The sequence below is a fragment of the Macadamia integrifolia genome, chromosome 8 (genome assembly GCF_013358625.1).
Source record: "Macadamia integrifolia cultivar HAES 741 chromosome 8, SCU_Mint_v3, whole genome shotgun sequence".
NCBI classification, from domain to species: domain Eukaryota; kingdom Viridiplantae; phylum Streptophyta; class Magnoliopsida; order Proteales; family Proteaceae; genus Macadamia; species Macadamia integrifolia.
Window position 1 is genome coordinate 22329944 of NC_056564.1, and position 20559 is coordinate 22350502.

The 20559-nt window shown below is 37.0% G+C and overlaps 1 protein-coding gene across 1 annotated transcript; it reads right to left on the reverse strand.

The window, feature by feature from the left end:
• Positions 1-10919: 10919 nt before the first annotated feature.
• LOC122085685 (alpha-L-fucosidase 1-like) lies at positions 10920-12876 on the reverse strand. The gene is made up of 3 exons (XM_042654191.1): positions 12196-12876; positions 11879-12118; positions 10920-11808 (listed from the first exon to the last, which is right to left on the reverse strand). The coding sequence occupies exons 1-3, from the start codon at positions 12741-12743 to the stop codon at positions 11121-11123; spliced, it is 1476 nt and encodes a 491-aa protein (XP_042510125.1). The 5' UTR covers positions 12744-12876; the 3' UTR covers positions 10920-11120.
• Positions 12877-20559: the final 7683 nt, after the last annotated feature.

Here is a 20559-nt window from a genome sequence, read left to right on the forward strand (position 1 = left end):
TTCCTTCCGACCACACAAAAAAAAAAAGGCCAATCTCCACCACTCTCGATAACAGCCCCCCCAAAAAAAAAAAAGGAAAAAGAGCAGCAAGAAGAGAGAGTCGACAAAGAAGAAGAACAGAAGAAGAAAAGACGAAGAAGAAGAAGTAGACAGAGAGAGACGCATACCTGGTTTCCGTCGGACCCCTGAAGTGTCTCGCCTCAAATCCTACCGCTAATTGCTCCCATTGCTAGCCCACTCCAATTCTCCAATCCAGTCTCCAACTTCTCCAAGGAGAGATGCTTCCTTTTTGTCGGTAATCCAAAACCCCAACCCCATTTGTTTCATTTCTCCTTTCCACTTCTTTTTTTTTTCCACATTACCCCTCTTTTATCTATTAATTCCTTCTATCCCTCATTTTTTTCATATTTACATTTAGATCCCTGCCCACACTTGATATCCTTTGTGGTTTAATTGAATCTCAAGTAATTGCAATTCTGCCCTTAAAAAAAAAAATGTTATTTACTATTCTACCATATATTCTTGAGTGCTATTTCGTTAATCATCACCATGGTAGCCAATAGTGAAGTTGTTCAATAGCTGAATTCTTATAATGGAGAAACTGATACAAAATTTGATCCTCTCACTAACATGGTCACGTCCCTAAAAACAATGGTGGCATCTATGCAAGTTTTCATGGGATCCATGTAAGTTTCTATTGATCGTTTGGTGGAAGCATATAAAGGAAAGAGTCTCATTCAATCTGGGGATTCTTCCAACACCACTCCACAGGATCCATTAGTAACACTACCGCCACCACCACCACCACCTCCCCCACCATATGGCACTGGTAGACATGATGACGGAGCAGAAAGAGCAGCAAAATTGGATGTCCTTGATTTTTATGGAGACAATAATCCAAAATTGTACCTTGACTGGATTCATAGTTTAGATACATTCTTCAGATGGTGCGGGTTGACTGAGGCTCGAAAGATCCTATTTACAGAGGCCAAACTAAAAGGCACGGCCCGAGTCTGGTGGATCAAGCAACAACAACAGAACTGAACCTGAGGCATTGGTTTGGTCACTACTTAGGCTGAAATGTATAAAATTATGAATCGACAATTCTTGCCTTCTGATTACAAGCAACGCATGCATCTCATGTTTGCACAGTTGAAACAAGAGAATTTGACCGTTGAAGAATATGCTGCTAGATTTTATTATTTGGCCACTCGTTCTGACTTTGAGTGGGATGAAGAAGTATTAGTGGCCCAATTTCGTAATGGTTTGCACCCTCAACTTATTGCTGCCCTTGGATCTAGTCGACTACCTACCATGGAAGACGCCGTACAAGCAGCATATCAAGTTGAGGAAAGTCTGAAACGCCCATACAACCGAAGAAATTTTGCAGATATTTTTTCTCGAGGTACTAGGTCTGTTTGGCAACAGTCTCCTACTCAAGAGAGGTCATCTAGTAAACCACAGGCTAGTGCTACATCTATGGCCTCTTCACGACCTAGTCAGCCGTATTCTCCACCTCGACATATTTCTGAAATGTCATCTTCACGGCCTACTCGCCCATGCTCACCCCCTCGGCATGGTTCAGATAAACCTTCTGATTCTTTAAAATTTACAGTTCAGTGCTACTCATGCCATGGATTTGGACATATCAGTGCTCAATGTCCCAGCTGTTTGGTTACTTTTATTGATAAGGATTCTCCTATACCATATATTCTCGAAGAGCAACTTGGTTCTGACACAGTTGATTTAAGAGAAGAGCGTGCAACAGGTGAAGTCAATGACACTCTCAGTGACGAAGACCAACATCCTTTTTATGTCATTCGTCATGTGTTGGCCACTCAAAAGGCCACTGAAAATGAAGATTGGCACAGCAGTAATATTTTCAGACTCGTGCGAAATGCAATGATCAGTTGCTAACCTTGGTCATTGATGGAGGCAGTTGCACTAATGTTGTCTCTAAAGACGATGTTCCTAAGCTGGGATTGAATATAGAACCACATCCTAATCCTTACAAGGTTGTTTAGGTGAACAACACTAATCTCAAAATCACATATAAGTGCTTGGTCACATATTCTATTGGTGGATTTAAGGATATAGTCCAATGTGATGTCCTCCCTCTGAAGGTGTGCCATTTCCTTCTTGGTCGACCTTGGTTGTTTGATAAGAAAGTACAACATTGTGGCTATGCCAATACCTATGCCTTCAACCATGCCAACAAGACTATGAAGTTTTATCTTGCCAAAGATCTCCCTGAAATTAAGCTCAAGAAGATGGTGGGATCGTTCCTTATTCAGCGTATTCCTTCAGACGGTCTCCTCTGTCCTTTCCCTAACTCAATGGAGTCGAGTTCTTTTCAGAGGAGGAGAGTTGATGCAGATACGGCTGCCCTTACTTGGTTGGACCAGCATGACCGGCTTTGGAAGCCAAGAGCCAAGAAGATCCGGTCCAGCCCAGGGTTTTGGTTCAACAAGGGTTAGAAATAAAATTAGTAGTTTACTTAGTATTTTATTTTATGCTTTTATTTTCCAAACTTGAACGTAGGAGTAGGATTTATTTCCTTGCTTTGGTTTCCTTTTTATAGTTGTTTCCTAGTTTCCATTTCAGTTAAGTTTCTAATTTTATGTTCCTATTTTCCTATATATTGGCTGTAATCGATTGAAGATTTAGAGATTGATTTATTATTGAATGAAGATGTTGAGTTTGTGCACCAGTGAAGTGTGTGATTCCCCTCCTTCCCCTTCCTACTCTAATTTTTTCTTTCTTCCCTAAAGGTTCTCCTTCAACCTGATTATTCATTTAGCCCATGAAGCTAGCTTGTCTGGTCCAGTACAATACCGTTGGATGTATCCAATAAAAAGGTTAGTGTTAAATTTTTATTTTTTCTTAAACAATATGATAACTTGTGTAGGCTTCTTAATATGTTAAATACATTAACTATAAATTTGGTTGTAATTAGGTTTCTTAAACGACTGAAATACTACATACATAACCCTAGTAGGCCAGTGGCATCTATAGCAGAAGGATATCTTGCAGATGAGTGTTTGTCCTATTACTCTAGATACCTTGAAGATGTGGAAACAAGGTCAACTAGACCTCCAAGAAATGTTGGGTCAACAGAAACATACGACCCATCCTCTATATTCTCAAGAGCAGGTAGGCCAATAGGGAAGTGCGAGATGATACTACTCGACATTACAGAAAGGGACCAGGCACATCGGTACGTGCTCAAGAACTCTAAAGGATTAGAAGAATATCGTGAGTAAGTATTGCATATAAATTATGTTTGTACAAAATATTTATGTTGGATCACAAAATTTATAATTTATATTCTTATAAGAAAATAATAGTATATAAGAGATTCTTCTCTTACTATGTAGACTTCACTGTGCGCAAATCTAAAGGTCGATGGGTCGTAGAGCTTGCCCATATTTGGTAAGAACAAAACATGCTAAGGAGTTTCTAAAATGGTTCAATGAGCATGTAAGTTCAACCCAAATTTAATTGAAGAGAGTTAGATTGTATACTATATCATAATTAAATGTTTAGATCTCTAATTATACATATCATACTTCTGTTTATTTAGATATTGAATCTATGTGAGAATGAAGTCAATGTGCTTTATCATATCAGATGGCTGGCTCGAGGTCCTAACTTGGATGCAAGAAGTTATGATGAATACATTGTTAATGGCATCAAGTTTCATAGTGAGGTACATGAGAATAATAGAAAAACTCAAAATAGTGGAGTTCTTTTAACGGCATTGATAGAAGGTTTTTCAAGTTCAAAAGATACACACTCTGTTGAAGGATATATCATGTATTATGAATTTTTGAAGAAAGTAATTGAATTGGAATATGCAAATGATCTCAAAGTAATGTTATTTGAATGTGATTGAGTTAATCTTAAAAAGGGAGTGGAGAAAGATGACCACGGGTTTGTCCTTATCAATTTTAACCATTTACAATACAATAACTAAGATCAGTTTACCGACCCATTTATATTGCTGTCACAAGTAGAGCAAGTGTTCTACATCACTGATCCACATAGGCCTGAATGGCAAATTGTCATAAATACAAAGATTAAAGATATTTTTGACATGGGAGGGGAAGAAGCATCATGAATTAGATCAGACAAATAGACAAAGTACATTACAAGATAGACAAAATATAAAACATTCATATGGTAACGGTGATGTCGATGTGATTTAGGTCAGATCTGATGTGGAAGGTATTATAATCGACACACCAATCGAATTAATCAATATAATGGAGAGTTCAAATGACAATATATCGAAATTGATTGACCATTAAACAAGATAACAATTGATTGATCTTTCTCTTAATCTCTGCATCTATTGAATTTTTTGTTTTCTAGATTATGTATTCCTTTTATTGGAATGAAATAATAAAGAAACTTTGAAGTTTTATTAATATTGGTTCTCTTATTCCTTTGACAAGTTTGTGTTTATTTATTAGTTATTGTTCTTTTAATTTAGTTTTCTTATGGTGATTGTTTAGTGGAAAACAAGTATGAGTAATCCTAATGTATGTGGAAGTACAAGTGGGAATAGCAATACAAGTGGTTCAGGTTAGTACATGTAGTAAGGTTATTCTTTAAAAATTGATATAAAGTATAATGATTCTCAATACTTATAGTTTTCTTTTATTAATCTTTCACAGGAAAAAATAGAAGAGGCCAAAGGGGAAGAACTAAGGCTTATGATATTTTAAATATATATGATGGCAAGAGAATACAAATTGAAGTAAATGAGTGCGGACAACCATGTGAAGGCAAGTCAACAACAAAATTAATTACATGGATTGGAACATTAGCAAGAAACTATCTGTATTGTCCATTGACATACCCTAAGTGGACAAATATATCACAAGTATACAAAGAAGATTGTTGGAAAGCAATAACGATAATATCACTCACATATTATATTTATATATTATCTTATAAAAAATATTTATTTGAATAACTAACCATGTGATGTTTATTAATTTTTTTAAAAATTATTCTAGGCCAAATTTATCATCCATGAAATTTCCAAGACATGATGTCTTAGATAGGCTAGCTAAATGGTTGAAGGACCATAAGTGTGACTTGAAGGCCAAATACTACAGTAAGTATGATTCACCCTCTGATTGAAGGGAAAATATTGATCTTGAACTCATACCATTTGAGCAATGGAATGCGCTAATGAAATTGTGGAATGATAAAAAACATAAGGTAATATTAATATATAAATGTGTTACATTATTTCAAATTATTGATATATTCTCACTAATTGAATGGTTGTGACAATGACACATAAATAGTATTGGGTAAGGCATTGAAATGAATGGATTGACATATTTGACATGAATATATATACGACTTTGGTTTTAACATTAAGTGCCTGAAGGAACTAAAATTAATAAATGATACATTATTTTATTGTAGGAACTTTTTTACAGTAATAAGAAAAATAAGTCCAAACAAAAAATATTCCATAAAATAGGTAAAACTTCATATGCCGTCGTAGGTGAGAAACAAGTAAGTACTTTGTTTTATATTATCATATTTTTTACATCGAGTTTAGCTTTTTATTATCTCAAAGTCTTTAACATTTATTGTTCTTGTTTTATATTCAGCGTAATAAGGACCCAGAGAAAAAGCTTCCAAATCGTATTAAAATATTTGACTTCACCTATAAAAAGCCTGGACGTCTCATGGATGACGAGTCGACGAAAAAATTGGTATATTATCAAATAGAGCACAAGTTGTCGATATTGATCTTTTGTTTCTCTAACTATTTGATTAACCTTTTATTTAATTATTTATCATTATGATTTGTGATTATTTATGAAATCATGTTCTATTTCACCTGTAAGAAAAAATGCAGTGTAAACTAAGTTTGCAACCTGAAGAAATGCAACAGAACAACGATGTTATTGATGAAACCTTCATCAAAGTAATGAGACGTGATAAACGTGGGTATGTGCACATGCATGGGGCTGGAGTAACCCCAAAACAAGTGTTTGGCTCAGAAAGACAACACACTCAGAGGCAAGGATAACATATCTCAGAATTAAGATTAGAGAATAGCCAATTGAAAGAGCAGATTTCTCAACAGGGTGTGGAGATGAATGAGATGAAGTCTCAAATAGCTATGCTTATGCAATTCATGACATCATTCCAATCTTTTCAAGGATAGGTAATTTATACTTTAATTTCTATATATTCATAATTGAGTTATCTATATATTATATTTTTTGTGGACATTTTTTTATAACCATAATGACCATCTATAGCAATCTATGATCTATGTATTAATGATTGATGGATCATGTTCCATTATAGTGACAGTCTAAAGTTCATTTTTTGGCTTTATATATATAAATGATGGTGGTTGGGTGAGGTTATAACATAAGATTATAGGATGTTGGGAGAAGACAAACTTCTTGGATAGCCTTACACTAAGTCTTTGTTCTAATGTCTTGAATGAATCTTCACCTTTAAAAACTAGGAAGAACACTAGTAGAAATAATACAAATTCTCAATAAATTTGTTCTTTGTTCATTCTTATCCATTGCAAAGTAACCCCAAAAAAATATATTTTAAAAATGTGACCTTATAGATATTACATTGAGAAATTAAGTCGATAATAACATTGTAATATTGGATGAAATTAATCATCTTATTAAACACAAATAGTCTACAACTTTTAATAATATCTTTTATTTTTCTTTTTAATAAAAATTTGTTAACTAAAAAGCTTTGACCTTTTCATTTTATTTTATTTTTTTCTCTTTTTTCTTATATTTTGGTATGATAAGTGGTGTCTAAAATGTATATCATTGAAAGGATGATGGAAAATTATTTTCATTTGTAAAAGGCAATACTCAATACTACGAGTTAGTTATGTGTTTGAATGTTCAAACAAATGAGTGTAATGAGATGTCAATAAAATTTCATGAAATAATAAATCTTTTTGTTTATATTTTTTATTTCATGGTTCTTTAACAATGAGAAAAGCATGTCCTTTTTTATTTTCTTAGTATTCAAGCAGAACATAAGTTAATTTTTCTATATTGCAGGATATTGTTAAATCTGATTCAACAAGGTAAGGCTATGAAAGATTGTGGACATCCTTTAGAGGAATATGTAAGACAAACTCAGTCGATAAAAAATGCAAAGTCTGAAGTTTGATGTATTGGTTGTAGGAATTTTTTTAAAGTGAAATGAAAACGATGACTTTTTATTTGTGATTGTAAGACTTTTTGAAAGTGGAATGAAAACAATAATTTTTCTCTTTTAATTATGATTGTAAGACTTTTTGGAAGTTGAATGAAAGCAATGTATTATTACATGGATATCTAGAGTGATCTTATTTTTTGAATTGGACAATATATATTGATGTAATTATAGGGACAATTTATAGATAATATGTAAAATTTATTAATATAAATATTATTTAAAAAAAAATTTATATTTGGCGATGGGTATATTATTCCGTTACTATAAATAGATTATTATTAAGCTTAGGCGACGGATAATTACCGTTGGTATATACATTTTTTACGATGGATTTTTTTATACGGTTGCAATAAATAAATTTTGTCTATTATTTATATAGTTATAGGCGACGGCATTTGTTGTCGCTAAAAATATATTTGGCAACTGAATATATAATTATGTCGCTAATATTATTTTTCCCAACAATCCATGTTTTCTCGTCGCCTATTTTTAACACAATAGTATAGGCAACGGAAAATTGACCGTCACCTCTATTTTTAGCGATGGTTTTTTATTTTTTGCGACGCTTTTTTCTCGTCACAAAAAATACGTTTTCTTGTAGTGTAAAGTTATAGTTTTGTGAACTTATCAAAGAAGCCCCACCTCTTGAACATATTAAAGAGAGGAAAAGGTTTTCAAGAAGAACTGAAAAAACAGACAAGAGAGCCACAATTTAAAATGGAATTGTAGGACAGATTCCTATAATTCAGGCGAAAAAAAGTTTTCCTTTTCGAATCTGTCAATAAGGGGTGAGTGTTTACTGTGTTGACATGCAAAAGTCCTACACACTATCCATGTGTAGATCTCACGGCTCTTGATCCTCTTTGCCCCAGCCCCCAGGCCCCAGGCCCCAGCCCAATTGCTTCTTGGATCCTCACCACATTGAATCTATACGCTTTCCCTGTCCTCAAAATTTCACTCCAATGCTCATCATGGGCTCCTCATCCTCAAAGGCCCAATAAGACCATAATTTGTGTTGCATCATCAATTTTATTTATAGCGTTCTCGGTTCTCTCACCAAGAACTAACACCTAATAAGAGCACAAGATGTATTTACAATTTAACATCAGGCCCAGAAATCTGGCCCATCCAAGAACTAACACCCAACCCCAACTCAGGTAAGGCTTCACTGGCCATACGGGCCTCTTCCCCACCCACCCCCACCCCCCCCACCAAACAAAAAAAAAAGTGTTTTCATTTTTAATTTTTACTATTTTTATTAGTCTACATGAAAAATAAGTGTATGTGGGGGATGAGAGATTGAGGAAAGGAGTCCAACTACACGATTGGGTGGGGTTCTCAAATGATAAATTTAATAAAAATTTAACTATTTTGTGGAGAACACTCCGAATAAAACTTATTTTCCATTTTTTTGCATTGAATTTCAGTAAAATAGTTCATATCTCTATTTATTGTTATGTAATTTTCTACAATTTTTTTTTATAATTTACCTAGACAAAAGAAGCTGTTTGGTGAGAAAGAAAACTTAAGATAGTTTCCGTCATTCCACTAACAGTGTTTTTATCAGTTATCCAATGAAATCTTATATTTTAATGGGACCTTGGATTTTTTTTTTTTTTAAATTGAAAAAAAGGGACTCAGATCCTCTCCAGCCACTGGGTCCTAGCGTGCATCCGATAACTCTGGGAGGATCTGGGTTGTGCACCCATGTGTCAGGATGCATGCCTAGGCCTTCCCAGTCGTCGGATGCCACACTGGGTCTCCTGATAGCTGAAGAGGATCTAATTCCTGAAAAAAAAAATACCAAGTTACATTTTTGTGGAACTAGATCTTCAGTGCAGTTGGGTGATACGGGTCCTAAGAGAAAAAAAAAATTAGTTTTAGGTATTAAGTGCATCAACTGTGATCGATGCACACCAGATATGGATTGAACCGTCCCACAATGTTTCTAAAGCTAGCTCCCATACCATTTCAATGGGCGGACAACCCAACCCTTAGAACATAGTACTACAACCCCAAATGACAAAGAACCAACATCAGGTGTCAATGTGAACTCTTGAAGAAGATCAGCCTATTATCTATGGAGAAACTTTAGTCTGTTGAGCAATGGCCCTTCCACAATGCACATTTGGAACACTTAGGTCGACTTTCTTCCCTTTTAGCCAAATTCAATCAAGGAAAAAAGGGAGACTTGCTTTTCTTGAAGTTAAGTCATCTTAATCGAAGAATGTGCTAATGGAACAGAAATAGTTTTCAAAAGATATGGATCCTCAAGAGATGAGCGAGAACTAAACATCGCTTGGGGGTTGCACTCTGTTCCGCTTGGTGGACGAATTCTTCATTATATCTTTAGTATCGGCAAAAAACATGTTATTTCTGGATTTTGCAACTGTTTCACACCAATACTATTTGATACATATACAACAAACAATAAACTCAGGCTTATCCCAACTTAATAGAGCCTGCTACATGGATCCAGACCAAAGTAAATAGATACAAACTAGGGTCTAAACAGAAAAGGAGGGTGAAAATAAATAAATGAAGAATGCAAGATGAAAATGAAAGATGAAAGTACGAGGTAATAGGACAGCCCAATAAGACAGAGCATCTCAACTAAACGGGGTCGATTTACATGGATCCTTGCTCTCCAATAGGCTCTATTCGCAATCATACTTGGTACAAGACCCAAACCATGCATATCATTCCTCACAATTTCTCCTGTGGTCATTTTAGACTTTACCCCTAATAGTTTTAGCTCCCTTAATTGGAATCATATTATTCTTCTTTACTGGGACGTCCAAAGCCTCTGCCGAACATGATCATACCCTTTCAATGACTTTCTCTAAACTTATCATTGATTAGTGCAACTCTCAAATCAGCTCTGATATCTTCATTCTATACTTTATTTTTTGAGTTTTTCCACATATCCATCTTAACATTCTCATCTCTATTACACAATTTTTTAGTAGTCCAACATTCCGCTTCATACATCATAACCGATCGTACAACAGTCCTATAAAACCTTTTTTTTAATTTTAATAAATACATTAATTACACAATACTCCAATTACAGCTCTCCACTTCATCTATCCTAATATTTGATACGTATCAATATCATATTATTACAGTTACCCGATCTGATACCATGAATTAAAATTAGGGAAGAGAGAGTTGTGTCAGTTGGGAGGTGCCTTTCTTCTTTTGTTTTTTTTTTATCCTAGAATAAACCAAATCCATACCCACCCACCCACTCACTCCCCACCGACACCCTCTGAGATAATAGTGGCAATCTCTGTCAACTCGGCTGTACCAATATATGTAAGACACTAGCTTATGGGTCAGTCCAATGACCCTTTGAGACGGTAATTTTGGCACTTGATGTTTGTGGCCCTTGGGCACACCCCCACCAATAATAGCTACGTGTTAATCTCTCTCTCTCTCTCTCTCTCTCTCTCTCTCTCTCTCTCTCTCTCTCTCTCTCTCCTCCATTCATTGTGCTTTGTTTTATATGTTCTCCTACTAAGAGACTTTGAGGATGACATGCGCCATGTCTGTAAACTTGGTAGTCTTGTGAGCTTATCAAAGAAGCCCCACCACCGGGCACCGGCCATCTCTTGAACATAATCAAGAAAGGAAAAAGTTTCCAACAAGAAAATAAAAGCAAGACACAATAGATCTGCCGCAATTTAAAGTGGATTTTATATATGACTCTTATGGTAGGATCATTTTCTATATGACCCACTTTACCTTTCCTTCAAGATATGAGAACCAAGCATCTAACGACCTTTATTTGGACAATTAGGTGAACAATTTCATATCTCTTCACCCAAAGAAGGGTTAGACTAAAGAGTGAAGAAGCTTACCAAAGCTGACCAAAGCTACCTATTAGCTTTCTTTGGGTGCCAATAAGGATCAAAATGAAGACCAATGGATGATATCAAAGGCCATGCTCTCGATTTCTTGATCCGGATCCTAACCCGATGGGCTTGAACCGTACCCATTTGAAGCCTATGTAGCTTCTTGTACCCGACCGTCGTCCCCGTTGCCAATAGATTCCCGTCGGCATAGATCTCATGGCTCTTGATCCTCTGCCCCAGACCAATTGCTTCTTGAATCCTCACTACATTGAATGTAAACACTTTGCCGTTCCCTACAATTTCAATCCAATGCCCTTCATGGGCCTTTTCGTCGTCGGGGGCCCAATAAGACCACAAATGGTCTCCATCAAGAACATTTTCGGGTCCAAACCCACCAACCTTACCTCCTCTTTGGCTGCTGGCTTTACAGATACTTCCCTCTGCTAAATTAGTGGAGAATATGGTGTCAATGGCTCGCCGGAATTCTCCTAATCGCCGGACGTCGGAATCGGAGATCAACCCAGTTGAATTTGGTGGTACATTGAGCAAGAGCAAGCAGTTTCTTCCAACAGAGTTGTAGTAGATTTCGAGTAGCTGACTTAATGGCTTTGGTTCTTGCGATTTGTGCCAGAACCAACCAGTTCTGATCGAAACATCGCATTCAGGAGGAACCCAATCAGTTCCTTTTGGATCACCCATGTTCAGATAGCTGCAATTAATCAAAAACATTAGCTTAATTTGTTCAGTTTTGATTGGATTTGTAGACAAAGATTACTTACCCAACAATGCTTTCATCTCCAATCCTCAGTGAATTTCGATTAATGGTGGACCAGCAAGTATTCCCCGCGTATCCCTTCTCATCTCCGACCCATCTCACATCTGGGCCTGCGTCTGAGAATATATTAATGGAGCTCTGCAATTCCTTCACCATGGAGAACCAATCTTGAAAGTAGTAACTCATGTTGGGGGCATTTGGACCTTTGGCTCCATCGAACCATATCTCCTGAACGCTCCCATATCTACCAAGATTCAAAGAAAGAAAAATAAAGATCCAATTTTTAGAACGAAAGTAGCTTTCTTTATCATAATTATTCACCTTCGGAGCAATTCCTGCAACTGGGCTAAGTAGTACTCGTTATACTGCAACTCATGCCCGTATCTCTTATCATGGCGGTCCCAAGGAGAGAGATACAACCCCACATCTATACCTTTAGAATTCGCAGCATCGACCAGCTCTTGGACCACATCGCCATGGCCATTCTTCCATGGACTGTTCTTGACGGAATGCTCTGTGTATTGAGAAGGCCATAAGCAGAACCCATCGTGATGTTTGGCCGTGAGGATCACCAAAGATATTCCAGCACTGGAAGCGACGTCGACCCATTGATGGGCGTCGAGTCCTGTTGGTTTGAACAGAGATGGATTCTCATGACCAGTCCCCCATTCTGAATCGGTGAAAGTGTTCATTCCAAAGTGAAGGAACATTATTAGTTCTCTCTGCTGCCATTTCAATTGGGCTGAGGTGGGAATTGGGAGAATAGGCAATGGTGGTGTCGTTACCAATTCCCTTTTAGATATTACCAATTCAAAGAACTGAACTGATACCATCAAGAACAGAGCAAACCAAAGCTCAGCCGTGCCCATACTACTCTGTTTACTTGCAGGTAAGAAGTGGGTTTGTGAGGAGAAAGGAGATGATAAGATAATGGAACCAAAGAGAAAAAGAAGTGGGGCGGATTCTTTTGATTAAGAAATGAAGCCAAGCCAGAATTGGTAAAGGAACTTTCGCTGGAAGGAATCACGAGTAATTTTCTATATAGTACTTTTGTTCTTATTCTGTGAACCATCATCACGGGTTGGCTTTATTTCTACCCTAGTCCATATCAAAATATCAAATGGACCATATTGGGTTTCTTTTCCGGAGATAAAAACACCTTCACACCAACCACACATGTAAAAACGAGACCAGGGAATATTCACATACCTGAATGACCCTGGTCCGTGGATATGGCATATATTTTCTCTGTTCTTATTTAATAGATGTCATATCCATGGACTAGGATCGTTCACGTACATGAATATTCACTTTCCTCTGTAAAAACTCACAAAACAACAGTCCACAATGCCTTCTTTGGAAGTCGAATCCATTATGCAAATAAAAATTAAAAAATATTTTTTTGAGAAGAGTTGTCCATCTAGAATGGTGATTTTGCATAAGTGTGGGGCCAATGGAAAAATACCTGGAAGAGTCAATAGGGTGGGCATTTTCATCTTTCATTGGGGTGGGGCGGTCATTTCACCCTCTCTATATTAGAGCTGAACCCAGATGTATCACTACATTTCTTTGAAACCAAACTTTTCTTCTTGTCCTTGCCTTTCTTGTATCTGTTTGAGAAGAATTTCTTCTTTCCCTTGAAATGGTTTTTCTTTTCACTTTCATCTTCATCACTTTCTATTTTTCCTTGGTTAGGACACTTGACTGCAAAATGTCCAACCCTTCCACAGTTGAAACATTTGAAAGGCAACTTGTTCTTATATTTTCATGTTCCCCTTTTCAACTTTCTGGTGAAATGAGTTGTAACCTCATCTTCACTCTCATCAGTATCCTCTACACACTGCTTCTTCTTCTCATTAATTTTCAAGTTTTTCATTGCCTTGAAAGCAGCTTGTTTGTCAGTGGACTTGCCCTTTTTCCATCTTATTTCAAGAGCTGTGAAAGTGCCATGCACTTGATCAAGAGTAATAGTGTCTAGGTCCTTTGCCTCTTCAATAGCTAACACCTTGGAGTCATACTTAGGCAACAAAGATCTCAGGATTTTCTGAAAAACAACTGAATCCTCTAGATTGGCTCTCAGACTCCTAATAGAGTTGACCACTTCATTTACCCTGGTCATATAGGTGTCAATATTCTCTCCCTCTTGCATTAGTAGACTTTCAAAATGGCCTCTGAAGGTCTGAAGCTTTGCTTTTCTTATCTTTTCATCTCCTTCATAAATGCTCTTCAGTCTTCCCCAGATATCCTTGGCTGAGTCACAATCCATTACCTTAGCCATCACACTCTTATCCAATGCTGAGAATATTGCATTCATAGCCTTTTGATTGTAACAATAAGCCTTTTTAGCTTCATTGTCAATCGGACCTCCTTCAGGTTCCTTGTACCCAATCAGAACTGATGCCCAAACATTATAACCTTGTGAACCTAAGTACGACTGCATTCTCCTCTTCCACAAGATAAAATCAAATCCATCAAACTTTGATGCATGTCCTGAATGGCCTTCACCTGTCATACTGTCACTGCCACTGCCTTTGCCTTTGGATCACTCAGTTGTTGATCAAACTGTCACTGAGTATCGACTCTGATACCAATTGTTGTAACCCGACAGTCACTGAGGGGGGGTGAATCAGTAGTCCAATTCTGATCCCTAAAAACCTGTCAGATGTCTGGCCAAGAAAAACCTGATATACCTGTCCATGTTTGCACACAGTCGTATACACACTCAGTCTCTCATAGGCACTTCCAAGTGTGCACACCTATTCCACATTTCACGCACTTCAATATAAAATGCAAACAACAAGCACCCACAACACAGGGTTTTTATGAGGTTTAGTAATTTACCTACATCCCCGGAGTAGTGTCTGTAAAGGCTTCGTACCTATTTAATACACTACTTTTGACTGCACCCACAGTCGGGAGCACCCACACCTAATTTTCTCAAGTCAAAGCTGAGATGACACTCATAGTACCGATACGATGTGTAACACCTACTACACGGGAGCACCCACTCCCGGTGCTTAGCACTCACTAAGCACACAATAAATAATACAGTAAATTGGGGCTTATATCAATGCTCTACAGTTAAGCCTTGCCTAGCAAATACATTCACAACTAGCTAGCATGCTTACAGTTCATCCACAACTAACCTAGCATGTATACATTCATCCATAACTACCTCTAGCATACATACATGCATATAAAGTAAAGTCAAAGGTTAGAGAATCTCACAACCGATTGCCTGGGATGACTGAAAACTTGTACTGACAAGTTTGGTGCTCACACCTTCTCTCTCCTTGGCTTCTTGCTCTTCAAAGCAAACACATCTTTGTTTTCTTCTCTTCCTCCCTGGCTTTGAGTTAATGTACCATTAACACACTTCAACCACCTCTTTTACCTCCTTTAATGGCCTAAGAACATTTATCATCAAGTATTTATGTTCATTCAAGGACCAACAAAGAGGGGAAAGCTTGTCCTACCAAAATCATAGCTTTCTTTTACTCAAAACTCATTTTTCTTGCTTCTAGGGTGTAGGGTTTGAAAACACGAAGAAGCTATAACTTGGTTCACCCAAATCCGAGTTAAAATGAGGGAGATATGACCATTTGAAGTTGGAGCAATGAGATAACCTGAAATAGAATCTTCATAGGAGTGGCGTAGGCTACACCGGCGACGCGCGCAACAGTGGCGCAAATCTGGTCGTAGATCTCATCAAGGAGAATCTCTTAATATAGACCGTCCGATTAAAATAACGGATAGTAAATCTCAACCACAAGATTCGAATAAAATAGTCAACAAATGATGTTATGATGATGTCAGCAGTCAGCATGCACTTTTTGTTGTCGATCTATGATTGGTTGTTTTTTCGGATTTTAAGGGAGCTTGTCTCCCACTCACAAAAGTGAAAGGCTTATTGACCGTTAGATCCGAATCCTCCATGTTAGTTTTAATCAGATTTCATGAGATCATTAAGATTTGAATCTTTTTTATATCTTCTATACACGAGCGAAACACACCAATATGCCTTGATAAGGTGTAGCGCCAGTGCATCAAGAATTATACACCTAACCAATCAAATCCTACGCGCAAGTATCTATCTCATCCATGTCAGCGCAAAATCTCAACCGCCTTTGAATGAGCATCAAGCCTACGTGGTCAAATCTTGACCATCCATTTCACTTCCATTTACTCCTCTTTATTAGAGTTAAGCCCCTGTCTCTATATATTTCAGTGCTTAAAGACTCATTGCAACTCAGACCTTCAAAATCTTAAAATTACACAAAAACCCTTCAAATTTCAAAAAAAAATTCTAAAAAATCCACCCAACACCAAGAGCAACTGATGGATTTTCGGTTTGGATTTTCGAACCAACTTTATGGAAACACTTATAACTTTTTCATACGATATCCGATCGAGATGAAACAAAGTGCGTTAGAATCATAACTGGATGCTCTACGACTTTTCAGAAGACTCAATCATCTAAATCATCCATGTAAAAAGACCAAAATGCCCCTAGTCCTTTCTAATGATGTATCTTTCTCATACGGAATCAGAACGCAATGAAATCAAAACCGTTGGAAAGATTGTATTTTTTTCGTATTGTTACATGGAGAACACTTCCTTTAAAGGAAAACTCTTTCTTTTAGTCATTCTAGATGTTAAAGTTGGATACATAAATCAAATTTATGGCTCAACTCGAAATTTGAAGCAATCTTATTGATCAATGAACTTTCTATTCGTCAGGAACAAACTGAGTCAAGGAAAGGTTTGTGAAATAAGAAGGGCATAACAAATAAACCCAAACAACAAAGGGTTAGAAAACCAGAATTTGGGGGTAATGTAGACTTTCAATTGAGAGGAGACTGGAGAGGGGAGATGAAATCTGTCATTTATTGAGGAAATTAAAAGAGGCTGGAATCTCGGTTTTAAAAGCTTGACACTTGCTCCAATCATTATCGTTGCCCCATCGAGAGCACATGCAGGAATCTCTTTTTTAAAAGCAAAAACAGACAAGTGTTGAGCACAAATCTTACTACAACAAAGAAAAACAGGATAATTTCTAAAAGCATAAGAGACAAGTGTTGAGCACCTTACTGCAACATAACAAAAGAAAGTTTCTCATGAGAAGATTCTTTCTATTTTGGAAAATTCTGTTAATTATCTGGTACTATCCTTAAAATTAAAAATTATTTAAAATAATACTCAAAAAAAAAAAAAAAAATATCTATCATACATCTTTCACTTTCATAAAATTATTTTTAAAAAATTTGTTACGTCAGAATTAAATCGTTAAGTGATGATGTCATCAGTTTTATATTATTTAAATGATCAAATTACCCTTGAATATGGATGAACTTACAATTATAATCTTCACTTAAAAAAAACCCCCAAATTAGTGAAATATGTTACTTTTTCTCAACCTAAACCTCCGTTCACGATACATCACCAGAGACGACCACGATATGAACCAAATCGACGGAAAGCAAGAAACCCAAATCGACGGAAAGCAACTTCCATATCCTACGGAATCTGCAACAAAGCCAAAGTTTCTTGACGAGGCCACCGGTTTCCAGCCAAATTCTGGTCACCCTCTTCACTTCTCAGCTTCCCATCTTCTCCTCTACCACCTCCAAACCCACTACCAGAAGCAGAATCACCTGCTGCAACTATAATTGACCCACCAACACCCACATCACCTTCATGATTCCAAGCGACGGAAGCAGGAGCAACAGCGGCACTGGAATTCCTCGACGAATCGAAACCCCCAACATAGAACCTAACCGGAAGAGGAGTAGATCAGAAAAATCTTGCAGAAGTGAAATCTGCCATGCCCCATGAAAATCAACCTTGTTTTCTTCCAGATGGACATCTCTGGATCGAACCTTCCTGTTCCTGTTTCTGTTCTTCTCACCGGCTCTGATTTACATCTTGTTAGTACCAGTGACCGAGCAGAACCTTCTCCTTCCATTAATTTCAACGGCATTTCGCCGGTTCCGGTGGTTTTAGTGGTTCTTTCACTGCTTGAGCTTTGTAATCCATTGGAAAATCCCAACTTTTCTTCAGTTTCTGAACTTCCATCTTAGATAGAAACCCATTTAGAGATTGAGGTGTTTGAATTGTTAAGCTTCAATTGCAGGGGAGAAGGATAGAATACATGGCCAATGTTCTTTGGTGAATAACTGATTACGGATAAGAGGCCATCGGGTTTAATGTATGATGCTCCATATAAGCTCAAATTTACATTGTGAAACCCATTGCAGATGAAACTGGTTTCTGCAATTACACAGGAAAAGAAAAGAAGCTGCAGAAAGACTCTAAAAGCTTTCATGGCTAGAATTCTGAATTGGGTTTCTGTTTTGAAAGGTTAAGTTCTAAAATGGGAACCGATTGGTCTTTAGGTTCTGATATGCCCCATGAAGAATCTCTTCCTCTCTCAGTCCTGTAAAGATGCACAGCTTTATGCTTTAAATTCACAATCATGGCTTCAAGTTGAAAGAGGAAAGTTGTTCAAATCCTCTTTACACTCACCATCACTGACGGGGAGAGCATGTAAGGGTTTGGAATGAACTCTGTTTTTTAGAGCTTAAGTAGAAGGGTAAAAATGTCATTTTTTACTTTCAATTAACGGTGTTGCAAATTAGGGGTGCGGTGGATATCATTTTCATTTTTAAGGGTCATTCCAAGTTATTTTCAATTTTAGGGGTGGTATCAGATAATTTCCCTTCTATTTTTGGCAAAAATGTGAAAGCAAGAATTCTTGCCAAGCTTAGAAGTGAAATAGGGCTGAGTTTTATAGAACTCCAACCCCCAAACCTAAGTCCTCTTATCTTAGATCAACCCAAGCCCAACTCGGCCTTGAGGTTGGGTTGTGATATCTCAATACAAACCCAATCCTATCGGGCTCAACCTAACTGTTATCAGACCGAGTTCAGTCCAGACTCCAGATGAAGCACGACCCAATCTCAGACTTGAAAATCCTAACCTAAACCCATCTTTTGGGCTGAAAAGCCTAGACCCAGCTTAGGGCAACGTGTAAGCTCGCATTCACAAGACCAAACTTACACTCCTAAATAATACATCCCAACTTATTATGTTCATAGTGTATTGATGTGCTAGTTTCCAATTATATGAATAGTATTTTTTTTTTCTTTGGGTAGAATTATATGAATAGTAGTTATCCCTAATGGATTACGCACATATCAAATTCAATTATCTCATGAATGCTCAAGTACTATTAATCCGTTATCCCGTTGTATTTTTGAAGAACAATAATTTTTGCTTTTATCTTTGTTCTTTCCTCATATTTGAAACTCACATTGGATTAAAAATTAATAGGTTGAATATATATGTATATATATATATATATATATATAGGATAGATTACCAGGAAAAAAAGAATATATATAGGATAGTAGGACTCAGTAGTGCACCAAATTTGAATAAGTTTGGTGTCCATAATCAAATGAAATGACAGGTGAAAAATATGTTACCATGTATTTATTATTAATTTTGGTGATACAGTTGATCCATATTGAAATCGGTATCGATAGTGACCAGTGCCGGCATTGACGGTGAATTAAAACCTCGCATATTATTCAAGGACATGTCGCTATTTGAGTATAGTACTCCTATTTAGTGTAGTTTCGTATTTTGTAAATACTTTTACAAGAGATGACATCTGGGATAGACTCCGAAGCATAGATTTAGGGGATGGTATTGGTATTGGTATTGGTATTGGTACTGGTATCAGTATCGGTATCGATATCTATCGATAATGATTGGATCGGATCAAATCGGTGGATATCGATCGGTTTTGCCCATGCTTTTTTTAAAAAGTACTATTTTTTAATATTTTACCCCTGAAATGATATGAATATCTGGATCGGTCAGGGATCAGGGATCGGTCTAAGTCAGTATTGATCCGATACAACCGATACAGCCAATACGAGATCGATACTTGAAACTAGGGGTGTCAATCGGTTGGGTCCGGGCCGGCCTTGGTCGGGCCTAATCGGGCTCGACCGATTTCTAGGTCTGCACCGTGAACACCCATTTTGCTAAACGGGCTTAGCTAGCACGGGCATGGTACGGTTGATTATTGGGCCTGTCGGTCTCTGACTTTAATAGGACTGCCATAAGCGGGCCTTAACCGGGCTATAGACCTATTTAACTTTAAATGGATCTTCGTTAAAATTGGTCTTTTATATGTGCTTGAATTGAATACCAATAAAATGAGACAAAGATGGGCATAGTAAAGAAAGATCACATAGTTAAAATGGATTAAGCCAAAGATGGAAGTAGCTAAGTTCCTAAGGTTTTCGATTTTTGACCCGGAACTCAAATCAATTAAACTATCCCTACACAATCCAAGTTGAGCAAGTTTAAATAAATTAAACTATGTTTGAAAAAGATGAATGTTCAGATAATAATCACCATCATCTCAACTGTACATATCACATAGCATTAACACTAATACAAATAGCATTTAAGAAAATAAAAAAAATGCAAGTAGTATTAAAGGAGTCGGGTTAGGTCGGGCTTAAATGAGTCAGTTCAAGTGGGGCTTGTAAATGTGTCGGGCTGGTCGGGGTAAACAGCTGCATCGTGTACTAACTATTATAAATGTGTCGAGCTCAAACCCCTACACGTTTGTTAATCGAGACGGTCTAGGTCGGGGCCATAAACGTG

Bases quoted from the DNA above. Each gene is read 5' to 3' on its own strand.
- LOC122085685 (XM_042654191.1), bottom strand. From the start codon at position 12,743: ATGGGCACGGCTGAGCTTTGGTTTGCTCTGTTCTTGATGGTATCAGTT. The intron at 12,119-12,195 runs GTGAATAATTAT...GAATCTTGGTAG, and splicing joins TTGCAGGAATTGCTCCGAAG to ATATGGGAGCGTTCAGGAGA. The intron at 11,809-11,878 runs GTAAGTAATCTT...GATTAATTGCAG, and splicing joins GGAGATGAAAGCATTGTTGG to CTATCTGAACATGGGTGATC.